General features: G+C 41.4%; 1 protein-coding gene and 1 long non-coding RNA gene across 2 annotated transcripts; both read left to right on the top strand.

The window, feature by feature from the left end:
* The first annotated feature begins 478 nt into the window (after positions 1-478).
* On the top strand, positions 479-2,270 carry LOC129836410 (uncharacterized). Its single transcript, XR_008756655.1, has 3 exons — positions 479-564; positions 1,851-2,010; positions 2,183-2,270. It is a non-coding gene; the product is annotated as an uncharacterized LOC129836410 (long non-coding RNA).
* Positions 2,271-2,296: 26 nt separating this feature from the next.
* On the top strand, positions 2,297-14,795 carry LOC129836407 (uncharacterized). Its single transcript, XM_055902528.1, has 3 exons — positions 2,297-2,393; positions 13,739-14,036; positions 14,184-14,795. Exons 2-3 carry the CDS (start codon positions 13,745-13,747, stop codon positions 14,585-14,587), a joined length of 696 nt encoding a protein of 231 aa, XP_055758503.1. The 5' UTR covers positions 2,297-2,393; positions 13,739-13,744; the 3' UTR covers positions 14,588-14,795.
* The last annotated feature ends 29 nt before the right edge of the window (positions 14,796-14,824 follow it).

Below are 14,824 nucleotides of genomic sequence, written 5' to 3'. Positions count from 1 at the left end.
TGAAAACACCTCTCCTTTTAGGGATTATATCAGCCACCTTTGGGTGATCTATTTACATATGGTGTGTAGAACAACTGTTCATCACTCATTTTAGAGGGCTACTGTTTATTAATCCTTTTCTGTTCAACAAAATAGAGATGGAGTTTGATGCAATGCAAATGTAACAATATTTCCCTATTCAAGAATATATAGACACATACTTTATTTGTTAGTGGTTTTTGCCTACCAACAGAGACACTTTGTGAGGTTAAAGTCCATCTAGATGTCAATACCTAACTGAGTGCTTAGTGTTCATGTAGGTACTCATGGAAAATGCATTCCGCTCAGGCCATTGGCCATCACACACTCCACCGCTGCCACACAGAACAGAGGAAGGGCACTGTTTTAAACCTGGTTGATATGGAACACGCTTCTATGGTTAATATACCCCACCAACCTGTTTCATATGTGGATATTGCTTGGAGAGGAGAGGAAGAAGAGGGACGCTGGAGGAGATTGTGGAATGTTGAATAAGTGGAATAAACACCTACTGTAAAAACACCATGATGGAATTGAGACTCAATGGTAAGTCCATCAGTTTGACAGTTTTCATCGTGCACATATTAAGTGTAACAATGTTAGATTTGCTGTTCTTATGCTTGGGTCTATTTGAGTTTTATATGGTGCCTATGTCACATGTTTATGATTGTCGTGTGTGAGGTTACATGCAGACTAGCTATGTACACTAGCTATGTACACTACCATCGTCCCTTCAGTAAGTTCCGTTTGCCAAGATGTAAAATAAGTACAATATGCATGGTTTATTTACATAATGACATTTCCAATCTCATAATGTTACTAATAGCATGCCCTTTTGTAAAAACAAACCAATCTTCTCACCCTATATTACAGATTACAGATAGAAAGGTGGATATGAAATGTCTAGGAAACAACAGAACATTTTCTTATAAATCAAATCAAAGTTTGTTGGTTGCGTAGACAGTTTAGCGTATGTTATAGCGGGTGCAGCGAAATGCTTCTTTTACTAGCTCCTAACAATGCAGTAAAATGTCAAACAAGTACACAAATAGAAAATTATTAAAATAACAAGAAATTAAAATATCTAGAATGAAATAGCACTGTAACAGTAATCCAAATGCAATCTATACATATATACACCGGATGAATTTACACAAGATATACTAAGAATGATATGTAGTGTAGATATATTAGAATGAGCTATGTCAAGAATCCAGTATATAAATACACAGTACAAAACCCCATGCAAAATGGATAGAATTGCAGGAAATTAGCTACGTGTATAGACAGTATAGACATTAGGTGAATAGAAAAGGTGTGTACAGCAGTAGTTAAATAGGATAAGCCTTGACTAGAATACAGTATATACATATGAAGTGGGTAAAACAGTATGTAAACATTATTAAAGTGACCAGTGTTCAATGACTATGTACAGCACATACACTCTAAGAAAAAAAGGGTTCTGTCCCCATAGGAGATCCCTTTTTGATTGCAGGGTTCTACCTGGAACCAAAAGGGTTCTTCAATGAGGACAGCCGAAGAACCCTTTTTGGTTCTAGATAGCACCTTTTTTCTAAGAGTGTAGGGCAGCAGTCTCTAAGGTGCAGGGTAGAGTACCAGGTGGTAGCCGGTTAGTGACAGAGTCTAAAGTTCAGAGCTTATAGATTAGTGTCTGAGTATATATAGGGTGTATTCCATTTATTGTTCTGTCAAAGTGTTTTGGCAATTACAACTACAGTACCTCACCGCAATGGTAAGTTAAAATAATAAAGAAATAAAGATATCAATGTGATTTGTACCATGAAAGTGATCGGTGATCACCCAATATTTAGGGAGTGGAGGAACGATGACTCTACCTCCATTACCTGCTGCAGTAAAAGGGCTGATAGTTTGACTCCAGCCCCTCTTCCCCTCGCTGAGAGGCAGTTGGACTATGACAATGAACCACAGGGGTACCCACCCCACTACCGTGAGCGGTCTCCTCACAGAATGGTATTCACCTGTTTTATATAATAGTAGACAATAGTTGAATAGTACTTAAATGTAGACACTTGTTTGATAAGCAGTTAATTGCAGTGCATTCCAATAAGTGTATGTGTTAATCAATAATCTCATGAACTACACTCCATCCGTAACACTCTGTACCATTGTGTTCCCTGAGCAGTCCCTGGTGTATGAGATGGAGGAGGAGTGCTTGTACACTGAGGAGGCTTTCATCTGATGTATGGAAGCCTCTTGTGCCATTACTCTGCTTTAGTGCCACCCTTGTGGTCGTGGTGTTATATGCCCTGGCAGATCGGCTCCGCAGCTTTGTAGCTGACATCTTCATTCCCCAGTACCACTATCCGTTTGCTGTACCAATCACCTTTGTACAGGTAGGCCACCATTTGTTCAGGGTTATTATAGGAATAATCTGTGTTGGGTTTTGAGTTGTGGTGTTAGGATTTTGCATGAGCCAACATAATGTTTCTTATCATCATTAGGCCTTTGCTATGTAGTAACTTTTACAAGTAATAATATAGCTATTTCCTGAAATGTGCTTCTAGTCACATATTCTCAATCTGTTCCCATAGATTAGTATGGGTACTCCCCTGATGCTAGTACTGTTGGAGCTAGGAACACAAGCATTTCACTACAACTGCAATAACATCTGCTAAATATGTGTATGTGACCAATAACATTTGATTTGATTTATGTGCTTATAGAATGTGGTTATGAGTGTGTGCTTGTATATTAGGGAGTCTCCGTGTATGTGTACACTTACAGCAGTGGTCACCAACCTTTTCTGAGTCAAGATCCATTTCTGAGTCAAACCGAGATCTACCGCTCAGATTTCTTTTAAACATGACTTAAACAACGTAAGCTTATGCAACATTAACCAATTAAAAACAGTTCTGTAGCAATGACGTTTGTGCAGTAGGCCCAATACATTATCACTGCATATTGGCTATGCTTGAATTGCCCTGCCAATGTTGTTCTTCTCTGACCATTTTGAAATCATCCATATATACACATGTAAAAAAAAAAATGTGTACAGTATATGATCACACTGGTAATAGGTAATTTGTTGTATAATTTGTGAGGCACAGCTGAGTGAGCATAATCATTAGCTTTTTTTTACTGGGCTGATGGCCTGCATCTGATGGTCAGTCTGAGGGGAGGGAGGGAGCAGCGGTGAGGCTGCCTCTCACCCAACTCACCGTCCCTCCACTTTCCCTCCACTGAGAAAAGGGGACACAGTCGTCCAGCTGATGGCAAAACTCAAGTCACACTGCATTATTCCTGCATTACTCCTATGACCAGAGAAAGTGAAATATTCCTTGATAATAAAGAAGACAGAAGCCGCTAATAATAACAACGGAAGCTCATCGGAACACTTTGCTACACTCATTCATTGCAGCTGCATGTAACGGGCATCCTCCTTCTCCTCATCCGAAGAGGAGTAGCAAGGATTTGACCAAAGTGCAGCGGGTTGTGAATACATAATGATTTATTCAAACAAACGACGAAACACGAAAACAAACACTTGGAAGGATTAACAAACTAACAAAACGAACTAAACAGACCTAAACTTAAGAACTTACATATAACACGAAGAACGCACGAACAGGGAAAACAGACTACACAAAAACCGAACGAACAAACATACCGAAACAGTCCCGTGTGGCGCAACATACACAGACACGGAAGACAACCACCCACAACAAACAATGTGAAACAACCTACCTTAATATGACTCTCAATCAGAGGAAACGCCAAACACCTGCCTCTAATTGAGAGCCATACCATGCAACCCATTAACCCAACATAGAAAACACATAACATAGACTACCCACCCAAAACTCACGCCCTGACCAATTAAACTCATACCAAACAACAGAAAACAGGTCAGGAACGTGACACTGCAGTGCTGGTTGTAGTGTGAGTGGAAGTAGGGAGAATGTACATCTTCCCCTTATTGTATGGGACACTTTTAAATGTGCCTTTAGAGGCCATGCAATTCAGTACTCATCTATAAAACAAAAGCAATTTAGGTCAAAAGAGTACATATTAACAAAGGAAATTGAAGGACTAACAGTACAGTTTGATAGCAATAAAAACTGTACTATAGAGGCATAAGTTAAGATAGAGGAAAAAGAAATGGAGGAACTTATTCAAGAAAGATCCAGTGTAATATATTATAAAAAGAAATGGACTGGATGGAATATGGGGAAAAATGGACCAAATTATTTTTCAGCCTTCAACATAGAAATGCTACCAATGTTTTTATTGAAACTTGTTACAAATGATGGAGTCATGCATGATTCACCGAATTATATTTTGAAAGAGGAAGTGAAGTACTTTAAGAATATGTTTTCATTTCAGTCTCCTCCATCTCCAGTAACCGAAGCTAATTGTATAGATTTTTTTCCCTATTATTAATGTAAAATTTACATCTGTACAGAAAGACTCACGTGAAGGCCAAATTACAGAGGAAGAACTTCTTGATGCAATTAAAGCCTTTAAGTCTGGGAAAACTCCAGGGCTGGATGGCATACCAGTGGAAGTATACCAAACAGGATCCAAGTGGTATATATGAAGATCCAGTCCGTTAAAAAAATTGGAGGCCTCTTACAATAGCTAAATGCTTGGAGCATAGAATTAAAAAAGTAGTGTCAGATATTATTCATCCTAATAAGACAGTTTTTTTTTACATGGACGATACATTGGAGATAATATAAGAAAAGTACTGGAAACAATAGAATACTATGAAATATCGGGGAAACCAGGCCTGGTTTCATAGCTGATTTTGAAAAGGCTTTTGATAAAGTAGGAGTGGAGTTTATACATAGAATATTTACATTTTGGAGAATCTCTTATAAAATGGGTTAAAGTTATGTATAGTAACCCTAGGTGTAAAATAGTAAATAATGGCTACATTTCAGAAAGTTCTAAACTGTCAAGAGGAGTAAAACAAGGTTGTCCACTATCGGGCATATCAATGTCTTATTGCCATCTAAATGTTAGCTGTTAAAATTAGATCCAACAATAATATTAAGGGATTAGACATCCGTGGCTTAAAAACAAAGGTGTCATTGTGCGCTGATTCATGTTTTCTTTTAAAACTACAATTAGAATTCCTCCACAGCCTCATAGAGGATCTAGATACTTTTTCTAACCTCCCTGGATTAAAACCAAATTATGATAATATTACGTATTGGATCACAAAAAAATGCAAATTTTACATTACCGTGTAGTTTACCAATTAAATGGTCTGACGGAGATGTGGACATACTCGGTATACAAATCCCAAAAGAAAGAAATTATCTTACTCCAATACATTTTAATAGAAAGTTAGCAAAAATAGACAAGATCTTGCTACCACGGAAAGGAAAATGTCTGTTTGTGGAAAAATCACCCTGATAAACTCTTTAGTCATATCACAGTTGACCTATTTGCTTATGGTTTTGCCTACACCTAGTGACCTGCTTTTTAAATTACATGAACAAAAAATATTCAATTTTATTTGGATTGGCAAGCCAGACAAAATTAAAAGGGCCTATTAATATAACAAATATGAATTCGGAGGGCAGAAATGACTAAATATTAAAGCATTAGACCTCTCACTAAAGGCATCAGTCATACAAAAGTTATACTTAAATCCGAAATGTTTTTTAAATAAATTAGTAAGAGTGTCTCACCCCATTTTCAAGAAGGGCCTTTTCCCCTTTATTTAGATTACAACTGCTCACTTTCGGTTATTTGAAAACAAAATAATCTCCAAAATATGTTATTTTTTTAAACTAAACAAGCCTTAAAGTTGGTTGCAATTTCAGTTTAATCCATCTAAGAAGACAGAACAAATAATACAACAAATATTGTGGTTAAACTCAAATATACTAATTGATCCCCCCAAAAAATATTTTTCAATATATATTTTTTTTAAGGTATAGTTTTTAGCACTGGTGGAGTTATGTCACACATGCAGCTACCACAGACATATGGAAATGTCTGCTCTACCCAAAATTACAACCAACTAACGTGGTCCCGTGTGGCTCAGTTGGTAGAGCATGGCGCTTGCAACGCCAGGGTTGTGGGTTCAATTCCCACGGGGGGACCAGGGTTCAATTCCCACGGGGGGACCAGGATGAATATGTATGAACTTTCCAATTTGTAAGTCGCTCTGGATAAGAGCGTCTGCTAAATGACTTAAATGTAAATGTAACTAATTGCAGCATTACACAAAAATGGAAGAGGCAAGTGGAAGGGGGAAAAAGTAAGGAACTTGTCTGTCCGGCTTGCATTAAAGACCAAAAATAGTTAAAGAAAATTGTGATAAATAAAAATATATACCAATTTCAATTAAGGACCAAAAAAATTACAGTTGTGCCATACAAATTGCAAAATAGTTGGGAAGAGATTTTCGATGTACCGATTCCATGGCACATGGTTTATGATTTGACACGCAAAACGATGTCGGATTCAAAACTATTATACAAAATTCTTGCAACTAATAGAATGTTATATATATGGGGGATACAATCTTCTCAGCTCTGCAGATTTTGCTGTGAGGAGGCAGAGTCATTAGATCATTTATTTTGGTACTGTCCATATGTAGCTCATTTTTGGTCACAGGTCCAGGAATGGCTGAAGAATAGCAACATTTACCTTTAACTAACTCTGCTGATAGCAACACTGGGTGATTTGAAAAGTCATAGTCAATCGATCAATAATATAATAATTATTTTAGCAAAAATGTTTAATTTACAATCTGTAGAATCTATGAGAATAGAAAGGTTCAGTACTTTTGTGAAGCATCACAGCACAATGGAAAAATATATGGCAAATAGAAATCCAAAATGGATGGTGTTAAGAGATAGATGGGAGGGGTTGAATGGAGCTGAAGGGTGGAACTAATAACAACAAGATAACCAACGTAAAACACACAGGGTCTGTAAAATGTATATAGGTTAAAAATGTCGTGAAATAGCACAGTTACAAATAGAAATCAAACTGGATGGACATCAGAAATAGAGGAAGGACTAAAAACAAACAAAATATAACTATTGTAAAGTAGATTGTGTCTGTAAAATGTGTATAATATGTATATAAACTGTATATAAACCTAAATGTTTATCAGTTTACTCCAAATGGGATTGGAAATGATGCAGACAATTACATTGAATATTAAAGCTGATCCACCCCCTGAAAAAAAAATATAATAAAAAATAAATAAATTGTCGAACAAAGTGTTGACAGTGCTGAATAACAACTTACTCATAAACACTGCAGGTCTTTGCTGTATTCATTGAGTCTCTCTCTCTAGTCATGGTTTTACAAGTTTTGAAATCTCACTGTATCAACTTGCTGTGCATTCAAGATTTGTTTTTACAGTCTATAGCTTGAGGAAAATGTGCAGACAGGGTGATCTGAGCTATCTGATTGGCCAGCTGTAGGCCTATAGGTGCACTTGACTTTCAGAAAGTATTCAGGCCCCTTGACTTTTTTCACACTTTGTTACGTTACAGCCTTAATCTAAAATAGATTTTTTTTAATCTCATCAATCTACACACGATGGCCTCCCGGGTGGCGCAGTGGTCTAGGGCACTGCATCGCAGTGCTAACTGCGCCACCAGGGTCTCTGGGTTCGCGCCCAGGCTCTGTCGCAGCCGGCCGCGACCGGGAGGTCCGTGGGGCGACGCACAATTGGCATAGCGTCGTCCGGGGTAGGGAGGGTTTGGCCGGTAGGGATATCCTTGTCTCATCGCGCTCCAGCGACTCCTGTGGCGGGCCGGGCGCTGTGCGCGCCAGCCAAGGGGGCCAGGTACACGGTGTTTCCTCCGACACATTGGTGCGGCTGTCTTCCGGGTTGGAGGCGCGCTGTGTTAAGAAGCAGTACGGCTGGTTGGGTTGTGCTTCGGAGGACGCATGGCTTTCGACCTTCGTCTCTCCCGAGCCCGTACGGGAGTTGTAGCGATGAGACAAGGTAGTAATTACTAGCGATTGGACACCACGAAAAATTGGGGTGAAAATGGGATAAAAAATTATTTAAAAAATAAAAAATAAAAAATAAAAATCTACACACGATACCCCATAATGACAAAGCAAAAACTTTTTTTTTTTGCAAATGTATTATAAATAGAAAAGTGAAATATCACATTTACATAAGTATTCAGACCCAGTACTTTGTTGAAGCACCTTTGGAAGTGATTACAGCCTCGAGCCTTCTTGGGTATGATGCTACAAGCTTGGCACACCTGTATTTGGGGAGTTTCTCCCATTTTTCTCTGCAGATCCTCTCAAGCTCTGTCAGGTTGGATGGGGAGTGTTACTGCACAGCTATTTTTAGATATCTCCAGAGATGTTCGAATGGGTTCAAGTCCGGGCTCTGGCTGGGGCACTCAAGGACATTCAGAGACTTATCCCGAAGCCACTCCTGCGTTGTCGTGGCTGTGTGCTTAGGATCACTGTCCTGTTGGAAGGTGAGCATTCGCCCCAGTCTGAGGTCCTGAGCGTGGTTACCTGGAGCAGGTTTTCATCAAGGATCTCTATATACTTTGCTCCGTTCATCTTCCCCTCGATCCTGACTAGTCTCCCAGTCCCTGCCGCTGAAAAACATCCTCACAGCATGATGCTGCCACCACCATGCTTTACCGTAGGGATGGTGCCAGGTTTCCTCCAGACGTGACACTTGGCATTCAGGCCAAAGAGTTTAATCTTGGTTTCATCAGACCAGAGAATCTTGTTTTTCATGGTCTGAGTGTCCTTTAGGTGCCTTTTGGCAAACTCCAAACGGGCTTTCATGTGCCTTTTACTGAGGAGTGGCTTCCGTCTGGCCACTCTACCATAAAGGCCTGATTGGTGGAGTGCTGCAGAAACGGTTGTCCTTCTGGAAGGTTCTCCCATCTCCCCAGAGAAACTCTGGAGCTATGTCAGAGTGACCATCGGGTTCTTGGTCACCTCCCTGACCAAGGCCCTTCTCTCCACGATTGCTCAGTTTGGCCGGGAAGCCAGCTTAAGGAAGAGTCTTGGTGGTTCCGAACTACTTCCATTTAAAAATTATGGAGGCCACTGTGTTCTTCGAGACCGTCAATGGCGCAACATTTTCTGGGGCACCCTTCCCCAGATCTGTGCGTCGACGCAATCCTGTACCGGAGCTCTATGGACAATTACTTCGACCTCATGCTTTGTTTTTTGTTCTCACATGCACTGTCAACTGTCGGACCTTATATAAACAGGTGTGTGCTTTTCCAAATCATGTCTAATGAATTGAATTTACCACAGGTGGACTCCAATCAAGTTGTAGAAACATCTCAAGGATGATCAATGGAAACAGGAGGCACCTGAGCTCAATTTCGAGTCTCATAGCAAAGGGTCTGAATACTTATGTAAAAAAATGTATTTCTGTTTTTTTTTATTTGAATACATTTGCAAACATTTCTAAAAACCTGTTTTCGCTTTTTCATTATTGGGTAATATGTGTAGATTGAGGGCAAAAAATTATTTAGCACATTTTAGAATAAGGCCGTAACAAAACAAAATGTGGAAAAAGGGAAGGGAATTCTTTCCGAATGCTAAATGTATGTTAGCATGTTTCTCACACTTGCTTTAGCCAAAAGGCAGCAGTGTTGCCAAGGCTACTGTTGCCTAGCAATGCTTGACTCGCTTCAATGAATGCCTCCATAGCTCTTCAAATTCCCATGATTTGTCAATCTGTTTCAGACCAAACAGCTAGCGTTAAGATTAAGAATACTTTCCCGGTCTGGACGACCTGGAATGATAAAGAGAAGTTTCTAATGCTTACTAGCTTTGTGCTCCTTTGCAGGATCATGCTTAGTGCTCTAAATAACTTAACTGGCTAGTCTGTCTCTAAAGAGAAGGGTGGGGTGTACCCCTCTGACTGGATAGAGCGGATTAGGAATAGTCTATACCAATAAAAAGTTAGATGTTTGACAGAGTTGAGAGCGACAAAAAAATTCTAGCTCACGTGTACTAACAGGTCTCTGTGTCATCATTGAGCAGCCTAAATACAGCCGTTGCTATTGATACTCACAGACACAGAGGGCAAAAACGATGACGAGAGTGAAGAGAGTGACCACAATTACTGATCACAACTACACAAATATTGAACACACAACTACAGACCACAACCACACAACTTTTGACCACAACCGCACAACTACTGACCACAATCACAGAACTTCTGACCACATCTAGTGACCACAACCACCGAGCTACTGACAACAACCACACAACTTCTGACCACAACCACACAACTTATGATAACACACCTAATGACCATCCAACTGCTGAACTCAACTACTGACCACAACTTCTGACCACTACCACACTACTGCTGACCACATCTATAAAAACATAAAAACATAACTACTGACCAAAACCACATAACTTCTGACGACAACCACAAAACTTTTGACCACAACCACTGACCACAACCACACAACTTCTGCCCACAACCACACAACTTCTGCCCACAACCACACAACTTCTGCCCACAACCACACAACTTCTGCCCACAACCACACAACTTCTGCCCACAACCACACAACTTCTGCCCACAACCACACAACTTCTGCCCACAACCACACGACTACTGACCACACAACTATTGACCACAACCACACAACTCCCTACCACAACTTCCGTTGACAACAACACAACTACTGACCACAACCACACAACTACTGACCACAACCACACAACTTATGATAACACACCTGCCGACCATTCGACTGCTGACCACAACCACAAAGCTACTGACCACAATCACACAACTACTGACCACAACCACACAACTACTGACCACAACCACACAGCTACTGACCACAACCACACAACGTATGAGAACACACCTACCGACCATTCAACTGCTGACCACAGCTACTGACCACAACCACATAACTTCTGACCACAACCACACCACTGCTGACCACATCTAGTGACCATTAAAACATAACTACTGACCACAACTGCACAATTTGACCACAACCACACAAGTACTGACCACAAACACACAACTTCTGACCACAAACACACAACAACACAACTTCAGGCCACAAGAAAGCAACTTCTAACCACAACCACACAACTACTGACCACAACCGCAAAACTTCTGACCATAACCAAACAACTGCTGACCACATCTAGTGACCACAACCACAAAACCACTGATCACTCAACTGCTGACCACTCAACTGCTGACCACATCTAGTGACCACAACCACAAAACCACTGATCACTCAACTACTGACCACTCAACTGCTGACCACAACCACACAGCTTCTTACCACATCTAGTGACCACAACCACACAACTACTTACCACAACCACACAACTCTGACCACACAACTATTGACCTCTCTTCTACTGGCCACAACTACTGACCACAACCACCCAACTTCTGACCACAACTTCTGACCACAACCACACAACTTCTGACCAGAACCACACAACTTATGATAGCACACCTGACCACTCAACTGCTGACCACAACCACAACCACACAACCACTGACCACAACTACTTACCACAACCACACAACTCTGACCACACAACTACTGACCTCTCTTCTACTGACCACAACTTCTGACCACAACCACTGACCACAGCCACACAACTTCTGACCACAGCCACACAACTTCTGACCACAACCACACAACTACTGACCACAACCACACAACTACTGACCACAACCACACAACTTGTGACCACAACCACATGACTACTGACCATACAACTATTGACCACAACCACACAACTCCCTACTACAACTACTGACAAAAACCACACAACTAATGACCATAACCAAACAACTACTGACCACAACCACACAACTACTGACCACAACCACACAACTTATGATAACACACCTACTGACATTCAACTGCTGACCACAACTACTGACCCCCACCACATAACTTATGAGAACACACCTGCTGACCATTCGACTGCTGACCACAAAGCTACAGACAACAACCACACAATTACTGACCACAACCACACAACTACTGACCACAATCACACAACTTATGAGAACACACCTACCGACCATTCGACTGTTGACCACAGCTACTGACCACAACCACATAACTTCTGACCACAACGACACCACTGCTGACCACATCTAGTGACCATTAAAACATAACTACTGACCACAACTGCACAATTTCTGACCACAACCACACAAGTACTGACCACAAACACACAACTTCTGACCACATCTAGTGACCACAAACACACAACTACTGACAACAACACAACTTCAGAATGCAAATTCTAACCACAACCACACAACTTCTGACCACAACCGCAAAAATTCTGACCACACAACTACTGACCACTACAACTGACCACAACCACACAACTTTTGACCATAACTACACAATTGCTGACCACATCTAGTGACCACAACCACAAAACTACTGACCACTCAACTACTGACCACGACCACACAACTTCTGACCATAACAACACAACTGCTTACTACATCTAGTAACCACAACCACACAACTACTGACCACAACCACACAACTTCTGATATCACAAATACTGATCTCTCATCTACTGACCACAACTACTAACCACAACCACACAACTTCTGACCACAACCACACAACTACTGACCACAACTACACAATTTAGACCAGAAGCACACAACTTCTTATCAAACAACTACTGACAACATAACTGCTGACCACAACTCCTGACCACAACCACCCAACTTCTGACCACAAAAACAGTTTCTTACAACATCTAATGGCCACAACCACACAACTGCTTACCACATCTAGTGACCACAACCACACAACTACTGACCACAACCACGCAACTTCTGACCACAACCACACAAATACTGACCACAACCGCAAAATTTCTGACCACACAACTACTGACCACTTATCTACTGACCACAACAACTGACCACTACCACACAACTGCTGAGCACATCTAGTGACCACAACCACATAACTTCTGACCACACATCTAACTACTATATCCACACAACTTTTGACCACAACCACACAACTACTGACCACAACTACTGAACCACACAACTACTGACCAAATCTTCTAATCACTACTGACTATCAATAGATTTTTAAATGATTTCACTATTCAAGTTATATAATCAAAGTACAACTTTTTAAACTTCTTTCACTATCACAAAAATACCTTTAAAAGAGCTTTAGCAAGCCTTCTAGTTATTATTATCATATTTATTATTTATCCTGCTACCAGTCACTTTCTCCTAATCCCCGCCTACATGTACATATCTACCACAAATACTTCAGTAACCCTGCACATTGTACATGTGGTACTGGCACTGACCCTGTATATAGCTTCTTCTCTTATTTATTGTGCTTAAAAAATATATATATATACATTACATTTTTTATTAGTTATACTATTTTGATATTGATTACTGCACTGTTGGGTTGAGCTTGCAAGTGAAGAATTTCACTGTACTTGCGCATGTGAGGTTGATCTACAGTATATCTGTGAGTGAGACCCTGGGTGAATTGATACAGTACATGTGTTGCACATGCATGATTGGAAGACCCAGGCCCAAGGCAAAAAATACCCTAAATCACCTGAGTTTGTTTTTTTCTTGATACCACAGAATATAATCGGCTACCTCTTGCAATCTCCAGGATGGCTAATGTTTAAAATGGCTAATGATGGCTAATGTTTACCTGTGTTTATGGCATGTCTCTCCCAGGTGCTGATGACTCTGTTATACTTGCTGGTCCTCCATGCCGTGGGCCTGGCACCACTGAAGCCCTACTCTCTGTCTCTGGGAGAGCGCCTGCTGGTGCCCTCTATCTGTGGGAGTGCCCAGGCTGTGCTGGGTGTGTGGGCAGAGGCCAGTGCCCACTCTGGCATGTACCCACTCACCATGGGCCTGCTGCCCCTGCTCTGTGTGGGCTGGAGCCATGGCCTACAACTGGCACTACTCCCGTCAGTCCACCTAACGGGCCTTATCACAGTCATCACTTTCACCTCTGTCACTATCACAGGTAAATGTGTTTACAGTGTTTAGCTTGAGGGGAAAGCCGGCTCTCTAACCAGCATTTACCAGTTAATAACAGACTAATAGTCTCAAATGTGATGGTGTGTCAATCATCTGTTGTGTCAGTACACTAACTCACCCCTTCTCCCTGCAGTGTCTCAGGGTGTCCCGTCAGTGGAGGTTCTGGAGTGTCTCTACGCCCCACTGGCCCTCCTTCTCCACAGCCTCTCTCTGACCTGGCTGGCCAAGGTGGCTGAGAACGAGCACCGGCGCCACATCAGCTCCCACACCTCGCCCTTTGACCTGTACTTCACCCTGATGGTGAACCAGAGCCTGGTGCTGGGCTTCCTGTGTCTGCTGCACCCGGAGGGCCCCCGGGCACTGGGCGAGGGTAGCTGGCATAGCCTGCTATTCATGGGGTACCTGCTGGCCATACTGCTGCTGGGAGCGCTACAGAATCTCTTGGTCAACATGGCCGCTCTGGCCTTCTCACCGCTGGCTGCAGCACTACTACACACAGCATGTGGATTAACAAGACCTTTGTACAGCCTGTTGTAGAGATCCAACATAGAGGAGGATGAAGTTGATCGTAGAGACTAATTAGTCTGAAGTCAGTTTTGCATTCCTCCTAATGATTAAAGGGAGGATTTGTCAAGGATAATCTGATCCTAGATCTGTGCCAGGAGCAGGATACATAGCTTTACTACAGAGCAGTATTATTCACTCTAGGAGCAAGACTTCAACTCCCATGGTGCATCGCTTGGGACTTTTACTACGATTGCATTTTGTTCCTAA

The sequence above is a fragment of the Salvelinus fontinalis genome, chromosome 37 (assembly GCF_029448725.1).
Source record: "Salvelinus fontinalis isolate EN_2023a chromosome 37, ASM2944872v1, whole genome shotgun sequence".
NCBI classification, from domain to species: domain Eukaryota; kingdom Metazoa; phylum Chordata; class Actinopteri; order Salmoniformes; family Salmonidae; genus Salvelinus; species Salvelinus fontinalis.
This window is presented reverse-complemented; position numbering and strand designations above follow the sequence as displayed.

Coding starts and splice junctions, on each gene's coding strand:
- LOC129836407 (XM_055902528.1), top strand. CDS start 13,745: ATGACTCTGTTATACTTGCTGGTCCTCCATGCCGTGGGCCTGGCACCA. Junction 14,037..14,183: donor CACCTCTGTCACTATCACAG/GTAAATGTGTTT, acceptor TTCTCCCTGCAG/TGTCTCAGGGTGTCCCGTCA.